Source organism: Ammospiza caudacuta, chromosome 12 (assembly GCF_027887145.1).
Source record: "Ammospiza caudacuta isolate bAmmCau1 chromosome 12, bAmmCau1.pri, whole genome shotgun sequence".
Lineage (NCBI taxonomy): Eukaryota > Metazoa > Chordata > Aves > Passeriformes > Passerellidae > Ammospiza > Ammospiza caudacuta.
In genome coordinates, this window is record NC_080604.1 from 2,948,833 (window position 1) to 2,967,646 (window position 18,814).

Genomic DNA, 18,814 nt, shown 5'->3' on the forward strand with positions numbered 1-18,814 from the left:
GTCCTAACCCTTGCAGAAGGGAGTGCAGCTCCCAGCTCTTGTCCACAGCTCTGGAGCTGCCCCTGCCTGGCAACTTCAGCCTTTAACTGTGCTGCTGTTACAGGAAAACCTTCTCCCATGACCTTGTGCTGAGCATCAGAGCCACAGGGACAGCTAGACCTCAGAAAGCTTTATCTTATCTATGGAAAGAGTGGAAAATATCTTTCAAATCAAAATGTGTCTTAGATACCTGCAGCTTGTGCTGGTTGGGTCAGTGGCCTTCCAGAGTGTTGAAAATGTTGAGATTTTACTTCAAATTGTTATAAGGAGTCACCTGCAGGATGTGCTGCTGGCTTTGTCAGAGCCCCTTCTCAGGACAAGAGGACTTTTGGGGGGTTAATAGGAAGAAATTGCATCTGATGAGGAAAATGAGGGGATGCCACTGGCACTTTACTGAGATCTATGGGTTTGCTCGTCAGTGCTCCCTAGTGTTGTATCTTGCTTTTAAAGATCCATTTCACATCCATTTGTGGTTGCAGACACAGCAGAGAAAGGTGTAGCTACTGAACCCAAGCATAAACAAAATGGATCTCAGCAGCAAGAAGTCAAAATTGTAACAATGGCTGGAGAGAGCAAATAGTGTGCAGGGTCCTGCTTCTATGGAGTAGTTTATAACAGACTTGTTTCTATGGAGTAGTTTAGGAAATATCTATTTTGTGTTATTGAATTAAATTCTGAGAAAAATGTGAGGTATTCTGGCCTTCCTCAGTGTTGTGCTTGTGTGTGTGTGGGTGTGCAAAATTTGGTGGTGCTCCAAGCCCTCTCAGGCACCCAGAGCCCAGTGTTCCAATCACTTCTATCCCTCCTCCTGGCTGATGAATCAGCAAGTTATTGTCTTTTTCCACAATGTCCAGACTTGTCTGCCTTTAAGTGTCCAGACACTTTGTTCCTTTCTTGTTGCTGCGTCACCACAAAGGGCCTCATATGGATCTTATTTTCAACAGCCCCTGGGCAGCACCAAGGCTTTGCTCTCATCACGAGCTGTTTCTAACCTGGGTAAAAACCTTCAAAATTCAACCATCCTGGTATTTTGATCATTCACTTATAATTTGCACAAGTGCTGTGTGGGAATGGACGTTCCCGGCGTGTGGTTAAATATTGAAAAAGAGAGAAACTGAGAAGTGCACTCTACTTATTTACACACAAGTAATAAAGACTGGGGTTTTTTGAAAAAGCATTGATGAAGTGGTATGTGAAGTTCTGTCTCTTTTAATATTTTCCTTTACTCTGTTTTAGGTGTCTCTTGCAGAAAGTAACAGTAATGAGTTTTGTGGGAGAGATGAAGACTCCTCCACCCTTCATTAGAATTTGCTGCCTTATCCCAAATGCTCCAAAACACATTTAAATCACATAGTTGGAGCTTTTCACAAGTCAGTGCCTTTTCTTTCTCTTCATCTCTGATTCCAAACTGGAATGTGATTGGGAATGTAAATTCCTTTACAAGTGGCTGCAGCCTGTGTTGTCCAAGTAGGAAATGTGAGCCAGAGTGCGCTGCAGGAGATGGAGCTGCAGCTGGGGTTTAGCTTGTGCCTCTTTAGGCTGTGCATGTGGGGTGTGGAGCCTGCCCCAGAGCAGATTTGTCTGTCTCTGGCTGCTCAGGGGCAGCAGGAGGAGTGTGAGCAGAGCCTGATGCAGGCCTGATGGCTGCAGTGGTGGGTACATGGGGAGGGAGAGGGACTGGGGCTGTCCCTGCAGCTGGAACAGCTTCTGTAGAGACAGATACAGGCTGAAATACTGATCCAGAACAGGCTGATCTGCCCACAGCATCCTGCTGATTGTTTCATGCTTTGCACATGCAGCTGTTGCCTGTTGGCTGCTCCCTGCAGGAATCGCTGTCCCGCCCGTTCTTGCTGTGCCTCGGCAGGACTGGGGTCAGCAGTGGCCATCAGCAGCTCCAGCAGTGCTGCTGCACTAAGGACTGGCCAAAATGTTAATATATTTATATTTACTCCATGTATAAACAACCCCAGGCTGAACTGGAGCTGCTCAGCCTGGAGAAAAGGAGGCTCAGGAAGAACCTTCTGTTTCTCCACAATTCCATGGCAGGAGGGCTCGGGCTTTGCTCCCAAGGAACAAGGGGAAATGGCCTCAAGCTGTGCCAGGGAGGTTTGGATTGGATATTAGGGAAAAATTTCTTGGTGGAGAGGGTTGTCAGGCATTGGAAAAGGTTGCCCAGGGCAGTGGTGGAGTCCCTGTCCATGGAAGTGCTCCAAAACAGGTCTGGGTGCAGCACGTGGGACATGGTTTAGTGGTGGTGGTGCTGGCCTGATGGCTGGACTTGATCTCAGGTCTTTTCCACAGAAACCTTAAGGAATCTGTGATTCTGCATTCAAGGACTTTGTGCTTGAATTTGGTAAAGGAGCAGGCAGTGCCTGTAGGATTCCATGGGCATGGGGTCAAACCCCAACTTTAGATGGAAACAGCCACTTCTGCCATAGTTTACAATTATTTTCAAGTGTTACCTTGTTTGAAAGTGACTTCAGTAGCAGTGCTGGCAGGTATTCCAGGAGTGTCATTTATCCTGATGAGCACATATGTGAGGGACTCACTACTTTTAATTAGGAAGATAGAATTGAAACAAAAGTAGGAATTTTGTGTGTGATCTGAGTGGTGTAGGTTTTTCACCGGGAGAGAGGACTTTGGGAATTGAGCAGTTCATGTGAATGTGTTTCTCTTGGTGTGCTGTGGGGTTACACTGAGCTGGAGGCAAAGTCTGAAGTGGGAATGAGCAAAATGGTTCACCCAATCCCTGCTGTGTGAAACCACAGTAACGGCATCAAACAAGGTGCTTCACTTAGAAGTTAAAAACTCCATTTGCCCAATTCGTACCCCAAACCATTACTTTCTTAGGGAACTAAACCCCCTTCTTTCCAGACATCTGTGGTTGAGGCCATGCTGTGTGGCAAAGGAGAGATTTCCTGCTGTGCTTCCTGCTAGGGCTGCTAAATTCCCCTGGAACAATCTAAACATCATTATCAGCCCATTCAAATTAGTATTTCCTCCTACTTCTGTAAGGGATAAAAGGAGGTTTGTTTCCCTGCTGTTGATTTAAGTGTCCCACTGAAATTCCTTCACAATAACTGCTCTGGCACTGGGTGCATCCTTGAGAGTTCAAACCTCCTTGGGGTTAGTGGATCAAGGCAGAACTGGGAGCCATCAGCTCTTTCAGCCTGTCATTAATCCAGGAAATGCCCTGGGCCACAGTCAATACTGATGGAATTCTTGCCCAAACCCTGATTACAAAACTTCATAAAGGAGAGCCTGAGGAAATGAGAGATCTCTTCAGAACATCATCGTAAAATAAGGAACAATGTAATTTATGATTATAAACCTGACAAGGACCAGCAAGGAATCCTGGAGGGTTCCCAAATAAGGAGATGGAGCTCTACAACAGCTCTTCTGTTCAGTTTAAGCATCCCTGCTCACTAATTAGAAGCTCAGTGAAACTCAGAGGTTTCCTTCCTCTGCTATTCAGAATCCTTTTGTCAACAGCCCTCAGCCCAACAGAGCTGGAGGGCACATACTTGGTCAGGAGCACTCCTGGGGCTGTTCAGGTCACTGGCTGCTGCTGCCATGTCCTCTCCTCTCTGTGCTTGCCTTCTCCAGGTGTGCAGGCTGGTGTTGCAGTGAAAGCTGTGCTAAGCAATGTGGCAGAGCAAACAAGCTGGCAGCAGCAGCTGAGCTGAGCCGGGGGTGAATCTGCCCCGTTTTCAGTGATGCTCTGAACAGAGATGAACGCTCAGTTCACTCTGGTGAATTTTACACTTTTTCTACTTTGGGTGAATTGGTCATGAGGAAAATAAAAATCTTGGCTTCCCCCTCCCAAGTGGATTTGAGACTTTGTGAACAATTTCTGAGTGGGTTCTCCTGGGGGACAATGAGGCTGTGTATTTTTTAGCCTGTTCTGTGTGTGCTGAACTGGTGGAAGCAGACTGAGCACTGGGCAGGTGCTGGGGATTTTCTTTTCAGTTGCCAGAGTTACAAAACTCAGAACCCTAAAGGCTCACAACAGCAGCCTTTAGGATGTTTGACCTTTGGGGTTGGCTTCATGGAGCATCCGTGAGCAGTTCCCCATCCCCTGTTAGCCCTGCTAGGGGGTGCACAGTGCAGTCTGTGCCACAGCAAGTCAGATATAAATGTACAATCCTCCTTCAGGCTTCCAACAAAAATACAATTTCCATGTGCTTGGTGTGAGAATGAATAATGTATTTATATGGATTGCATGATTAAAGTATGTGTAGTGGTTTTAGGCAATTGGGCTTTAAAATATCGCAGTAACTTGGCTTGTCCTTGATCAACACTCCCAGTCCAGAACAAAGACCTTTTTCACTGCTAAACTTTTAAAATTTAAAGCAGAAACGTGTCTTAATGGATGGCTGTCCCTACCACTGCAGTGTGGGGGTGGGAATGGGTAATGGTGAAATGAATGCATTTTTTTCTGTAGATAAGCACTCAGACATAAGGGGAACATATATTCTGAATGAAGGCCTTACACACACATCTATTTGCTGCTTTATGTTTGTTTGCCTTTATATTTTTTTAAGACAAAGGAATATTGTTTTTTGTAATTTACTTACCATTACAACCTCAGCTGAGTTTGTAATTGGTTAAGAACATCCTGGAAGTGCTTGGCTTACTCAGTGTTGGAGTTGCAGCAGATTTAGTGATCCTGCCTAATTTTCCCAAGTGCTTTGACAGGCAATCCCTGACTACATTCCCTGATAACCACTACTCCTCCGAATTTTAACTTTAAAATTAAACAGGGCTGGTGGAAGTGCTTTGGAGAAAGGAGCCTACCTAACCACAAAACAGATCATGCAAGGAGCTTGCTCTCCCCAGGATAAAATTCTTCAGACAGGAATTACAGGGATAATCGGAACCAGGCTTTCCAAAGCCTCAGCTCTTTTGAAAGTTAATAGCCAGCATAAATATGCTCTGTGCAATATCTGGGGAAGGAGGGTTGAGGGGGGAGATACAGCCAAGACTGAAGGGCTGAAGGGCAAGAAACATTCTGCCTACTCTGAGTTATCATTGAACTGATGGAAGGATGATTGTGCATGAACTGTTCTGCCTCAAACTCCAGGGCAGAAGGATACAGCAAAATGAGACACATTCTGCAAGGCAGGCAGAGCAATTGCTTGGGTTTGTAGCTGGTGAAAAGGGTTAAAGAATTTATTTAGTTGCCTCCCCTCTCCTTCTGTCAACCTGGATCCAATAAAGGATGCTGTCATGGAAACCTTAAAGACCAAACATTGTCTAAATTATCTGGCCTCTGCCACAGGTAATACAAGTTTTGACTTACAGGGATTATCCAGAACTAAAGCCTGAGGGAGTATTAGGTTGCTATTCATTGACACTTTGAACAAAATCTGCCAAACAAGCCTGGCTGAGGCTATGTTGATGTATGTCTCCACTGTATGGTGCACAGCAAAATGAATGTTCAGCTTGGGTTATCCAGTTTTCATTGTGCCTTGGGGCAGACACAGCTCTCTATGTTTTGCCAAGCAAGCCAGCATAAGGAATTTATGAAAAAAAAGAGTAATATAGGAAACAGAATGTTTTCATGTCGAAATGGAAAGCAGATGCTTCCCAAAGAGTGAAGGCAATATAACAGGAACTTGTCCTGGATGAGTGGTGGGATGGATTCCCAAAGAGACATGGGTACCTTCAGAGGATGGAGGAGAGCACAGAAAAACACTTTGCAGCAAGAGGTTTGAAATGAAGGCAGGTTGCTCCGAGTGTGATGGACCTCCCCTGCCCTGCTGTGGTGATGGCATGGCAGGCAGGAGTGGAAGAGCGTGGTGGAAAAGGATCAGGCACTGAACTGAATCCAAGGGGTGTGTGCTGAGTGCTCGGCTCAGCCTGTGTTTCTCCTGCAATTTGCTCTTCCATTATATCCAGGGAGAGAAGCCTCAAAGGCTGAGGAGAGCACGTGGGTTAATGCCCCATCCTGAGCAGTGAGCTGACTGTGGTTTGGCCATGGAAACGCTCCAGCACTGCCCTCATTTCAGGGAGATTTAGAGTCAGACACGTCCTGAGCACTGGGGCACTTGGAGGAGCCTGCAGGAACCTGCACAGAGCAAAACCCTCTGCTCATTTATCTGGGAACAGCTCCTGGGAGAGCTTAACCAGCCCCAGTGACGTAAGTGATAGCTCAGTTTGGAGTGAAAGCAGCTGGCTTTGGGGCTCTGCTGTCATTCTCCCCTGCCCTGCCTTTGCCAAGATAAATGTTCCTCTCCTCTTTACCTTACTCATTAAAACGTCTTCCCAGCCATCCCAGAAAAACCAAGTTGAGAACATGTTACAGTGCACACCTAGATTGTGAAATTCAAGGAGGGAGTTTAATAAAGCCTCTCAGGCTGTTGATAAGATAGGAAATGACAACCTGTTAAGGGGTAAAGCTACAGTACTTTATTATTTATTTATTAGAGCTTTAAATGGTGAAGAGATTGGAGCAGAAAAAAAGACCCACTGGAAACAGTTATTTTTCAGTATTTTAAGAACTCCCCCAAGTTGTCCTGCGAGGTTTTTGTCATTATTTTTTATAAGGTATTGCTTTATGTTTTCAGGCAGTTATTTGATAAGGAAGTACAACCTATTTTTCTCGAGTTCTTGTTCAGTGTATGTGCTGGGTGCAAGTGTAAATGCTATAGGTTTGGGGAAGATAAACTACTTTCTTCAGATGTAGGAATGGAATAGGAAGTTCCATCATAACAGCAAGAGCTCAGCTCAGTTTGGTAGTTCCCTTTGCCTCTCTCCCATGTGAGTGCTGATCCAGCAATTAACAGCTGGAATTAAAGCCAGCAGGGAGGAGATGTGGGTGCCTGGGGCCGGCAGTGCCCTGCCCAACACCCTGATCCTCCTGGTGGCTCTTGCAGTGCTCTGCCTTTCCCTGGCTTATAGATAGTTGGTGTTGGTGTTGGTGTTAATACCAGTTTTCAGCTTCACCTCTGCCTGAAGTCAAGGGATTCTGTCCAGGCCCCTGCACTGTGTCTGCCTCACTTGGGTCTCTCTGTAGTTGAAGTTGCTGTCTGAGACTCCTCAATGTCACAGCTCCTGGAGTAATTTTACTGGAAAGGGAATTAATTGTCCACTCGTGCGTGGGAGGCCTGGGTGGGTTGGTTGGTGTGGTGGGTCAGTCCTTGCTGCTCCCATCGTGTGAGGAGTCGCAGACTCACAGAACACTTTGTGTGCAAAGGGATTTAAAGCCCCTCCAGTGCCACCCCTGCCATGGCAGGGACACCTCCCACTGTCCCAGGTGCTCCCAGCCCTGTCCAGCCTGGCCTTGGGCACCGCCAGGGATGCAGGGGCAGCCACAGCTACTCTGGGCACCTGTGCCAGTGCTTTATCAGGCTCAGTGAGGAAGTGCTGATGTCTTAAGGTTTGTCTGTGTTTGTACTGAGACAAAAGAACCCTTAGAAGGGAATGATGGATAAAGCTGCTGACAGCTCAGTCAGGAGTGCTGCCTCCGAGAATGGGCATTTGCATAACAGGAGTTATTCAATCGATGCAAATGCTCTGCGGAGCTGCAGACCCGAAGTGAGAATGGGAGGAAGCAAATTGGAGGTGTTAAAGGTGTGAAATGGTCTGAGTGGAAATTCAGGTGAAGCTGAAATCAGGAAAACTTCAGCATCAAGAAAGCTCTGGCAAGAAACTGAGATATTCCATCCCTTCTTGACCTTCTAGAGCTGGCTGATGATTTATCGCTCTGGAAAGATAATTCATGAACACTGGGAAGGAAAAAGGGGAGGAAAGTTTATGAAAATCCACTTTGTCTCCTTTGCTGCTTTAACGAACTTATGGTTCACTGTGACAGTGTCAGGAAATAATTTAGTAGCCTTTAACTGTGTGTTTTTCTCAGTTTGAACTTCAACGAAACTTCTTAAAATACACCCACCCACGGCAGATTTTTGTAGCTGAAATTCTTAACCTGTAAAAGCTGTGTGGATTTTGTGTGACCATGGAAATCCTGGATGTGTCCCTGGGTCAGCCTGAGGCCATCCGGCTGCTGCTCAGGGCTGGATCGGGCACTGAGACAACCTTAAAGCACAGGCAGGGAAGGGTTAAAAAGGAAAAGTGTTATTTAAAATACTTGAATTAACTTCTAAGTGTCTTTAAAAGACAATACACCAGTTTTTGAGATTAGGCCAAAATGTTCTGTAGTTCACCTCTTTAGGCTGATGCAGAGTGATAATTGCAGGAGGTGAGTGTCTGAATTGCAAACAAGTGAGGAAACTGCTGCTATTTTCTAGTGCAGCCTTCATTTTTTTCCTTAGTGAAGACATCTATAAATAGCAAATTATCTATTAGCAGGTGGGTTGTGAAGTGACTTTATCTTTAAACATTCACACAGTATATATAGAAAAACAAACCGGGATCACAGAGTTCTCAAACAAAATTACTTTGTTTTCCATAAGCAGATGCAAATCTGCTTCTAAATCGGCTAATATCATGGAAGCCCCAAATAAACAAAGCTCTGTTTGAATGTTTTTGTATTTCAAAGTCTGTTACACACAGAGCTGAAAAATCTCTATCCAGCATAGAAGCTCTGTGATCCCCAGTCCTGTGCATATATTTAGTTGTATATATTTGTTCTCCCTAATGGAGAATTAAAATATCATAAATCTATGCTAATGTCTGTGAGTCCTATTATGAGTTATTCCAGGTTCTTTTAAATTTCTGATGAAGATAAAAAGCAGTAGTTTGTTTATTTGATGATAACTTCATTCTGGGTTTAATTATTCATAAGATCACAGCAAAGGTAATCTATTTTGCAAATATGACTGTTTAATAGTATGGCACTTCAGTAGAGCAAGCTGATATTGAATCCTCAGTGAGGAATGAGTAACTCGCTTTTAGTTGAATTATAAATCATGTAGATTACTGCAATGTAGATAGTTAAATTCTGCTCTATTCTCATGTTCCAGCAAGAGCAACAAATGTATTTCAGCACTTGGTAAAATGAATGGAGTTTCCACCGAGGGAGTGAATTAGAACTATGTTAAAATTTCACTGTTTTATAGCAATGTGTTGTAATTATCTGGTACTGGATATATTTCCTGCCAGTTTAACTGCATAGATCAGCCCTCCAATGTCACAGAGCAGCTCTTACACTAATAGAGCTCTCAGGACTCAAGTGTATTTTAAGGCTGTTAATGTGTTGTGTAAAATGAGAGCATTGCATAGCCTGGGGGCCATGTGCAGATTGTTGTGGTGCCACTGCCCCGTGTGTGAGCAGGAGCTGGGCAGGGTGGGGGGACACAAATGGCTTTGGTCATTAACCCCTGCACCTGCAGGGCTGGTTTGAGCTGTTCCTGCCCCAAGGCTTGAAGAGAACAAAGTGCCCCAAGTCTGTGCAGTAGGTGCAGAGGATCCAGCAAATCCCATTTCACTGCAACTGCACATTTACATCTTGGGTGCAAACCCACAGAATCAAACGTGGGAGCCAGAGCAGCATTCTCCATGTCCATCTCTCTTACTGCATCTTAGTGCCAGTGTAACAGTCAGAGTTATGGCTCCCAGACTCTTTTCACAGTATTTTTAAGCCAGCTGAACCATGCAAGGCTGGGGCACTCTGTGCTAACCCAGCCTGTGTAGTGAGAGCACTGTTACAGCAGCATGATGACTAAATCAACTTGCCAAGTGGCCAAGCATGATTTTTCAAGGATTTTGCTCACAGTTGTCAAATATAGAATGTCCTTCAAACCATTTATGTAATTTATAACATTTAAAAGGCTTAATTTCCTTCTGCCGTTCCCCCCTGAAGGACGTCACCAGGTGATCAGATGTTTTAGGTATCAGTTGTCTCTTTATTTTTTTTTCCTTAACCAAACAAAATGTGGAAATAAAGGGAAAAACCTCACCCTGAACAATCGTTATTTTTAAGATTTTCTCAGTTAAGAAGCAGAGTTAAACCAAATCCATTCCATACAAAATAATCTTAAAAAATCTGTGTGTATGCTTCGTACAGGTTCCACAAAGGAGTTGATTGAGAGCTGCTGTGGAGCTGGCCAGCAGTGGGCTATAGACAACGGGGAATGCACAGAAATCCCTGTAAGTGGCATGGATGGTGATATTTGCAGGTACGTAAGGTAAAACTGAACATTTTGGTAAGCATAAAGAGTAGCCCTTGAAAAGAAATAAAGTGTTCTTCATGGGATGTCCAGGAAACTGGAAACTGTGTCATTCATTGTCTGAATTATTTGTGGGCTGGCAATATTCATGGCTACTTAGAAGCCAGGATTTCCCCCTCCATTTGCCCAAAATGTAATCTGGACAAAAGCTTTTCAAGGTTTCTTTTTGTTGTCTGTCGCATGAGCAGAGCACAGGTTTTTATTTCCCATTTTCCGCCTGGGACCGTGTTCACAGGGGCTCTTGGATGAAGGAAGACATGAGGATCTGACTCCATGTTTCAGAAGGCTTGATTTATTATTTTATGGTATATATTGCATTAAAACTATACTAAAAGAATAGAAGAAAAGGTTTCATCAGAAGGCTAGCTAAGCTAAGAATAGAATCAGAAAGAATGATAACAAAGGCTTCTGACAGAGAGTCCGAGCCAGCTGGCTGTGATTGGCCATTAATTACAAACAAATTAACATGGGCCAATCACAGATGCACCTGTTGCATTCCACAGCGGCAGATAACCATTGTTTACATTTTGTTCCTGAGGCCTCTCAGCTTCTCAGGAGGAAAAATACTAAGAGGAAAGGATTTTTCATGAAAAGATGTCTGCGACATTCTGCCCATCTGTGGAGTTGCAGTTCAGTGGGAGGGCAGAGCTGGCAAGTGCTGAGTGCAGTGATTATCCATCCGTGTGTTAAGGGGTGTGTTGATTGCTCTGTGAGTGGCCCTGGTTCTGCTGGAGTGGGACCATACCCTGATCCTGCTGCCCTGAGAGGGAACCAGGTTCCCTCTGCACGGCAGGAGGACAGGGATGGATGCACGGTAACCCGGACCAGCTGCAGTTCATCCCTTTCCCTGTCCACGAGCCTGGAGCAGCCCTTGGGGAGGATGGAGACAAACCCACTCCAGACTCACATTTTCACTGACTGATCCCGTCATTTAGAGCATTGAAAAGCTTTGGCATGATCCCTTTTATCAAATTCAGTATCACTGCACCTTTCTGAAGTTACTGGGAGACTGAAATCCTTTCTGCTGGGATCTGGCTGACATAACTGACACATACCAACTGTCTGTGAAGTGAAGGCAGATTAAAAATCCCAGCCTCGGCCTAAGTAGGTGCAAATCCAGTACATGAATGAGTTGCACCTGCACATCTGAGGCTGGTTGTAGATGAAAAAGCCACATCCTAAATGTTTCAGTCCCTGTGAACCTACTGAGATTAAAAGGAATAAGAGATCAGGGGTTCAGTTGTCTTAGTTGTAAAATTTCAGTTGTGTCCCTGTTTTAAAGATTTAAGCCTGCCCCTAAATATTAGGTCTAAACAAAATGTTTTATGTAAAAAAGCATTCAAGTATGTGGCCTCAGAGCCTGGAAAGTGAGGACAAAACCTTGCTGCTGCCACGGGGAGCTGTGCCAGTGAGCAGGGCCGGTGACCCTGCCCCTCTCCAGCCCCAGGGCACTCCCTGTGCTGGAACCCTGCAATTCCTGCAGCTCCCAGGAGTCTGCTCCAGCTCAACTCACTGCCCAAAGATTGTAAAATCCCGGTCTGCTTTGGGTTGGAAGGACTGGAAGCCCATCCCGTTCCACCCTCTGCCATGGGCAAGGGCACCTTCCACTATTCCAGGCTGCCCTGTCCAGCCTGGCCTTGGGCACTGCCAGGGATCCGGGGGATAGGTACAAAGGAGATACTCATTAAAGAAATGAGTATTCCTGTTCTGCCAGCATAGTTCTCTGCACGTGTTCAGGTGTTCCGAGTGGGGTACTTGAGGTGGCACTGGGACATTTGCATGGGTGTCAGAGAGCCCTGTCCCTGGGCTGTGTGTGTGTGACAGTGCCCTGGACTCTGTGACAGTGCCCTGTCCCTTGCAGGATTGCCCAGAAGCAGTGCTGCGTGTCCACGGTGAGGGAGAACAGCTGCCTGGCCGGGATGGTGGCTGCCAAGGAGGGGGACACGTGTGGCCCCGAGGACAGCGACCCCTGCGCGGGCTCCTCCTACAAGGTGAGCTCCCCTGTGGGTGTGCAGGGTGTCCTCCTGCCTCAGCAGGCATCTGCTTCTGCATTCCTGTGGGGCACAGAAATGATGAACTTGCAGGAATGTGGCACTGAAATGGTGCTGTTTGCATTTCAGTGTGCAGCCCCTTTTAAAACTTTGCTGTAATGTTGGTTTGAATTAATTTCCATCTCCGTTTTGGAGACCTAACTGGCTCTAATGCTTTTGCTTCCTCGCTTTGGAAGTAGCTGAAAAGTCCATTTTAGTTTTTATATCTATAGTGTAGAAGAATTTAAAAAATGATGGGGCAAAACTTAATTGAAGATATAATGTGAAAGCCATTACTGGGCACTTTGCTTGGCTCCAGTGTTGAATTGTAGCCCCCTTTCCCAGTTCTGCACAATGCTGGACTAGATGAACAAGCATTTAGATGATGATGGAAGCTTTTGTTCATAAATAAAGGCAAACCCTTAATGGACAGCACAAATCACAAATCCTGAGCAACAGCCTCTGCTTAGATAAATGAGATTTGCTTTATGAGAACCAGTGGAGCCAAACCAATTTAAACCAGTTTGAAGATTCAGCAGCTCGCTTGTCCTGTTTTCACCAGAACAGTGCCTTTCAGAAGTCATTTCCCTCTGATCATCATTTACATAGCTATAGCTCAGCTTAAGTACAGCTTCCCGGGCTCAGCAGGAACCCGATTAGTTCTATCTGTTGTTTTACATCGCAGATTCTCCCAGATAATTGTTCATTGGAAAAGCAGGGAATGTGGACATCCACTGCAGGCTTTAAGGGTTAATTAGCTGTGCTGATTTGTCATCCTCAGAACCATTGCTAATTTCGGTCTGAAGTCTGTCATTAGAGTAAAAGGAGAATTTGTGCATTCAGGAGAAGACATTAATATGTCTGAAATGTGACAGTATTGTTATTCTTAGGTTTTCACCAGGGGTTGTTTGCATGCCCAGCAGAGCCAGGCTGTGGAGTCAACCTGATTACACATGCCATTCCTCAGGCAGGGCTGGGGAGGGAGAGCTCCATCATTCCTGGCTGAGCTGAAACCAGTGACTAAATACTCCCGTGGAATGGTTCCTCATGCCAGTTCCAGTGGGATTTTTCCTTTAAGATAAACCGTCTGAGACAGTAAAATTACTGAGCAGCTTTGCTCACCTATTTAGCTCGTTTAGCTCTTGAGTCATTGCAGCCACTGCTTGAAAAAAAATCAATAAATATTGAGACTGTTGAGACTTCGTATTACTTTAACATTACAGTATGTGCTGCTGTAATACAAAATAATCCAACTTTCTACTGCTTTTTAATGCTTTGTATTACAAGAAAGGTTTTCTAATTTTATTGTGGTTAAACATTGTTTCAGAGGGGATCTGGGAGAGGATGCTGACAGTCCATAGTGGTGTTTCCCCTGATCTGTCTGCTCTTAGTAAATCCTGTGGCATAAATCAAAAAAGTTTGTCTGGAATGTGGAAAGGTTCATTAATTGCCTCAAAACCCAGCAAGATATTTACACTGTCTTGCCAAAAGCCAGGGTTTTATCTCCAGGTTACAAACATTCGTGGGTCTTCAGGCATTTAAGATGTTTTCACCTTTTGCTTCAAGGTGAGTGTGGCAGTGCTGGTTTTTCAGATCCAGGATTTCAGCCTGTGCTAAATCAACCCAATCTTGGGGTGCTTTAATTGTTATTTACTCTTAACACCAAAAGCTCAGGCTTAGGATTTTCCCTAGTGCATGCAGACTCCACCATGGTAAATCCAATTATGCAGAATTCCAGCTAAGATAGTTTTGAGGGGAATGCAGAAAGCTGTGAACCAATGAGTGGTTCTCAAGGTGGGTTTCTCAATTGCAAGGTAAAAATAGTCATATTTGCTATTAAATCAATTGGAGAGTTCCTGGGAAGTTCAAAAAGCAGCTAACAGAAAGTCAAGACATTCAAATTCTTTCATTTTAGAAGGAACTTTTCAGAGAACAAGTTTTTCCACTGGAAAATGAGACAGTTTTGTTCACCTGGAAAATATGTGTGCCCAAAGATGTATGACTGATTTAATACTCTCTGTCATGCCTGCACATGGGATAAATTGTTAATCAAATTATGACTGAAAGAAGCTGGGTTCTTCAAGGCAAATATTGCACATTTTACTTCAGTAAAAACACGTATTATCTTGAACTTCTATTTTGCATATTGAAGGTGACAAAACTGAGTTAAAACAAAAGACAAAAAAAGAGAATTTGTTTTCATAAAATTCGAATTTGAGGGTTCTGGATTTGGGGAGGATGGCAAGAGGAATTTTCCCTTTCCTAGCATGACCACAATTCATTATTGCTAGGGTTTTTTTTTAAATATTCATTTGAAAACATAATTTAAGCTTATTTAGTGTACAAAATAATTCATCCTCTTCAAGGCCCATAGTGTAAATAATTTTTCACAAATGTATTTGGGCACGTGAAGGGAGCTCCTTATGGCTGTGCATATTTGCAGATGTGAGTAATGTCTGCTGTTTATGGTGTTTGGGGATTTCTCAGATTAGGAAGCAGGGCCATAAAATGAGAGCTGCAGCCCTCAGTGCTGGCTGCACATGCCAGGCTGTGCTGTGAGTGTGAAGTGCTCACAGAACCCCAGTGCTGCCCTGAAAAAAGGGGCTCAGCACAAGAGTTCCTGAGCATTGAGCTGGCAGTGGGTGCATCTCCCTGCAGGAGATAGGCTCTGGATTAATGGGAATGCCCACCTAGGATTTCTAATGATGGGAAGTGATCCCTCCTCATTCCCATGCTCCTCAGAACACTGCTTCTCTTAGTGCCTTCCCAGCTCAGGGATCTCCCTCCTGGCCACTGCTCTGTCCCTGGAGCTCCTGCTGCCAGCTCAAATCCTGTGTCTGACCCTTTCCACAGGGTACCCGAATGTTTGAGCAGGCTGAGTCTCCTCTTGGGCTCAGGGAGGCTCCTCCAGTGTGGCTGCAAGCTCTGAGTTAGTGGGTGATGTCAAAGGAGCTGCAGAGGGAAGGAGACTCTGCTTTTCTGGCAGTGAAACATGGTATTTTAGCTAAAATACATGAACAAACAAATAAATAAATTAGGGGTGAGAGGACACTTAAATCCCCAAAGGCATCTCCAGCTCAGGTGTGACCCCTGTTGTCTCTGCAGCAGACTCAGCTCCTCAGCTTGGTTAGGTATCCACTGTGCAGCCACAGTGTGGACTTCTTGAGTTTGGTATCATTTATGTGATGCCCTTTTGTGGCCTGACTGTGCAGGAGATTTGTCTGGGACTGAGTAAAGCAGCACACATTTTTTGCCTGCCACCTGCAGCAGAGCAAACTGCAAGAGGTGGGAGATGAGCATGTCAGTGAAGCTGCTGTTCAGGTACTCTGAGGAAGGAAAGAAGAGGCACAGAGCTCATCAAGACACCCTGGGGTCCCTCCTGGCAGTCCCAGCAGGATGCTGTGCAGCACAACCAGGTAAATAAAGGTCAGAGCAGGGCTGGAGTGCAGAGAGGAGAGTCTGTGCTGGCACTGACAGGCTGGGATGCTTCTGGCCCTCACATCTGTGCACATTGTTTCCACTTCACACAGCTCCAAACTGACCATGCTTTGAGCTCTAATGCAAAGAGCTGCAGATTTCTATTATTTTGTTTATAATTTCTGTTCATACTACACACAGGCAAGGCCTGGAGGGAGCAAGATGTGCAGCACCATGCCTTCCTGGCATGTGGAGCTGCTGAAATCACTGGCACAGCCAGACTTTTTGTTTGTTGTGGCTGCAGTTGACCCGTTGGTGCAGAATGGCAAAAACAAGCACAAGTAAAACTTTGATATTTACAACTGTCCACGCTCCAAATGTTTTTCCAGATGCTCCACTGCTTAGGAAACTGCAAATCAGTTCCAGGTGTGTGTGGGCTCATCCCTGAAACTGTGTTAAATTACAGAATAGAATTGTTAAGGTGGAAAAAGACCCCTAAGACCATCAAGTGCAACTGTAAATCCAGCACCACTGCCCTGTTCAGCACTTAACCATGTCCTCAGGGGTCACATCCACACACTTTTTTGAACCAGGTGTGGAGACTCCACCACTGCCCTGGCAGTTTGCTCAGGGCTTCTAAATGCTGGTGGCTGACAGACATTCCCAATGCTGTTGGCTGACATTCCCAGTGCTGGTGGCTGATGTTCCCAGTGCTGGTGGCTGACAGACATTCCCAGTGCTGGTGGCTGACAGACATTCCCAGTGCTGGTGGCTGACAGACATTCCCAGTGCTGGTGGCTGACAGACATTCCCAGTGCTGGTGGCCAATGTTCCCAGAGCTGGTGGCTGATGTTGCCCTGTCTTGCAGCAATGCTGTGACTGCTGCAGCCTGGGCCTACGCCTGAGGAGTGAGGGGAAGAGCTGCGAGTCCAACATCAACCTGGGCTACCCCTGCAGCCACGTGATGCTGTCCTGCTGTGAAGGGGGGGATCACTTCGTGCACCCCGAGATCAGACGGCACCCGGAGCCCGTGCCCACGGTGACCCCTGAGAAGGGTGAGTGTCCTTCTGTCACTGAGGGCTCTGCCTCACCCTGAGGGCCTTCAGCCAGCTGCTGGAGGCAGCAGGGCATCAGGGGCACAGCTGCTTTCCTCTCAGATCTAGCACAGATTGCCTTCTTCCTAAGGCAGGTTGGAGAAAGCAAAGAATCTCATCCCTAAATATACCTGAGACCTCACTGAGAGAGGAGCTTTGGTGTTGTGTGTTCAGGAAAAGCTGACTGAGAAACTCACTTAAGGATTTAATTTTAATGTCACAGAAAGCCTTGGTCAGGAGTGGAAGCAGGTGGTGCTCCAGCTCTGGCTGGTGTTTAAAGGCAGTAGGAGGGACAGCCCTGTCACTGCTCAGTGGCTCCCAGGCTGCTGCTGATGCTGATATAGGAGAAGCCGACAAATTGTGATGTTGGAAACCAAACCAATTGGATAACTTCTCCTGAAATTTGGAATTCAGTATGGGGCCAATTTCAGCTGGGGCTCAGCACAGTTCAAATGTCAGTGGGAATGGGGTTGGCAGTGATGTGGAAGGTCAGCTTGTGGCCTCCCCTGTGACTGTTTCTCAGTGGCTCTGTAAAATCTGTCCCTGCAGCCCTAGGGAAGGAGGAGGTCGCCCTCCAGCACCACAGTGTTATCTCCAGGATGGGTTCCTTTGTAATGTCCTTGCAGTAACTGTTCTGGGTGGATCTGGCTTTCCTTGGCATTTTGTGCCAAGGCCAGAACAGCTGTCAGACACGCTCTGCTGTAGTTTCAGAGAGGGAGGATCACCACGAAGCGCTGTCCATCAGCAGTGAGGCCGAGCTCTCCAATAACCTGCCCGGGGATGACCTGGATGAGTGCCTGCTCTACGGGGGGGAGCTGTGCCAGCACCTGTGCATCAACACCGTGGGCTCCTACAAGTGCTCCTGCTTCCCTGAGTTCACCCTGCAGGAGGATGGCACCAGCTGCTCTCCAGGTGAGAAAAGGCACATGAAGGGCAGTGTCTTTATACCTGCACTCACCAGCCAAGCTTTTCTTTAGTTTCTATGCAGTTTCTCTTTTTTAATGGGTGTTAATGCATGGATGTGTTCTGTAGAAATTGTAAAATATAAAGAAAAATGGTAATTTAGGACACTCAGTTACACCTTATTTTTGTGTTTGGTGGCATGGGATAAGGGTGGTGTTTCATATGTTCAAATCAAGACTGTTTGCACTTTTCAGAAGGGGATTTGTAAAGAATTTTTAAGAAATAGCTGTTCTTCTCAGAGTGATTTTGTATTTCACAGTTAGGTTTTCTTTAGATAAGTTTAGATAAACTTAACTCAGTTCAGACAGACAGCTTTTGATTTTTATCTCAAATCATTAACATCCTTCAGTGATAACAAACTCCAAATTTGTCTGGTGTGGTGGAAGTCTGGAAAAGAAAGTCACCTGTGCTGTAATTGTTTTGATGTGTGGAGTTCTCCAATGGCACAATTTCAAGTCAGATAACCCAGAAAGTTGAAACCTCATATTAGTTACAAGTGCTTTCTGTTATTTAACAAGCAAAAGCAGTGTTTCCATCCAATGACAGAACTCCTTAGGCTTCTAATCCTCTGCCCAAGCCAAACAATGAGCAGTCTGTATGTCATCCTTCTCAATGTAGTGTTACAGCATTTACCTCAAGAATGCATTTGACTGTTCCTGTGGCAGCTGTCTGCTCTGCTTATATTAAAATTCTGGGAAAGGAACCTAATCCAAAAGAGGCAAAGAGAAGTTCTTATTTTAGCACTGCAGGATCTGGCCTCATTGCTCACCTGGAGCAATGTTTTTTTATGGTTTATGGTTTAATTTATGGTTTTGCTTTGCTTTGCTGTTCTTCTCCCAGCAGTGCCTCTCTGTGCTGAGGTTCTGGGTGGAACATCTTGTGATGTGGGAAGTCGTGTTCCTGCAGACCTGCAGGGCTGTGCTGCTCAGGGCTGTGCCCAGGGGCGCCCAGGGGTTTGCAGAGCTCACCAGGGGAATGGGACTGTCACAGGGGCAGGGGACACCCGTGGGAGCTCAGAGGGGCAGGGCAGGGGCCAGGGCAGGGAGGGCTGGTGCTGCCTGTGCTGTGCCAGGCTGAGGGAAGCTCAGGGGCTTTGCTTGGCTGAACCACACGTGGCACAGTGGCCTTTCAGTTCTCC

At 45.8% G+C, this 18,814-nt stretch overlaps 1 protein-coding gene across 2 annotated transcripts in view; it reads left to right on the plus strand.

Moving 5' to 3' along the window:
- The window catches only part of FBLN2 (fibulin 2), an 80,901-nt gene that overhangs the window by 37,478 nt on the left and 24,609 nt on the right, over positions 1 to 18,814 (plus strand). For both annotated transcript variants that reach the window (XM_058812805.1, XM_058812806.1), the window contains exons 3-6: positions 10,010 to 10,121; positions 12,034 to 12,163; positions 16,488 to 16,674; positions 17,419 to 17,625. In XM_058812805.1, coding sequence (XP_058668788.1) covers positions 10,010 to 10,121; positions 12,034 to 12,163; positions 16,488 to 16,674; positions 17,419 to 17,625 — 636 coding nt within the window. The remainder of the gene's footprint in view (positions 1 to 10,009; positions 10,122 to 12,033; positions 12,164 to 16,487; positions 16,675 to 17,418; positions 17,626 to 18,814) is intronic.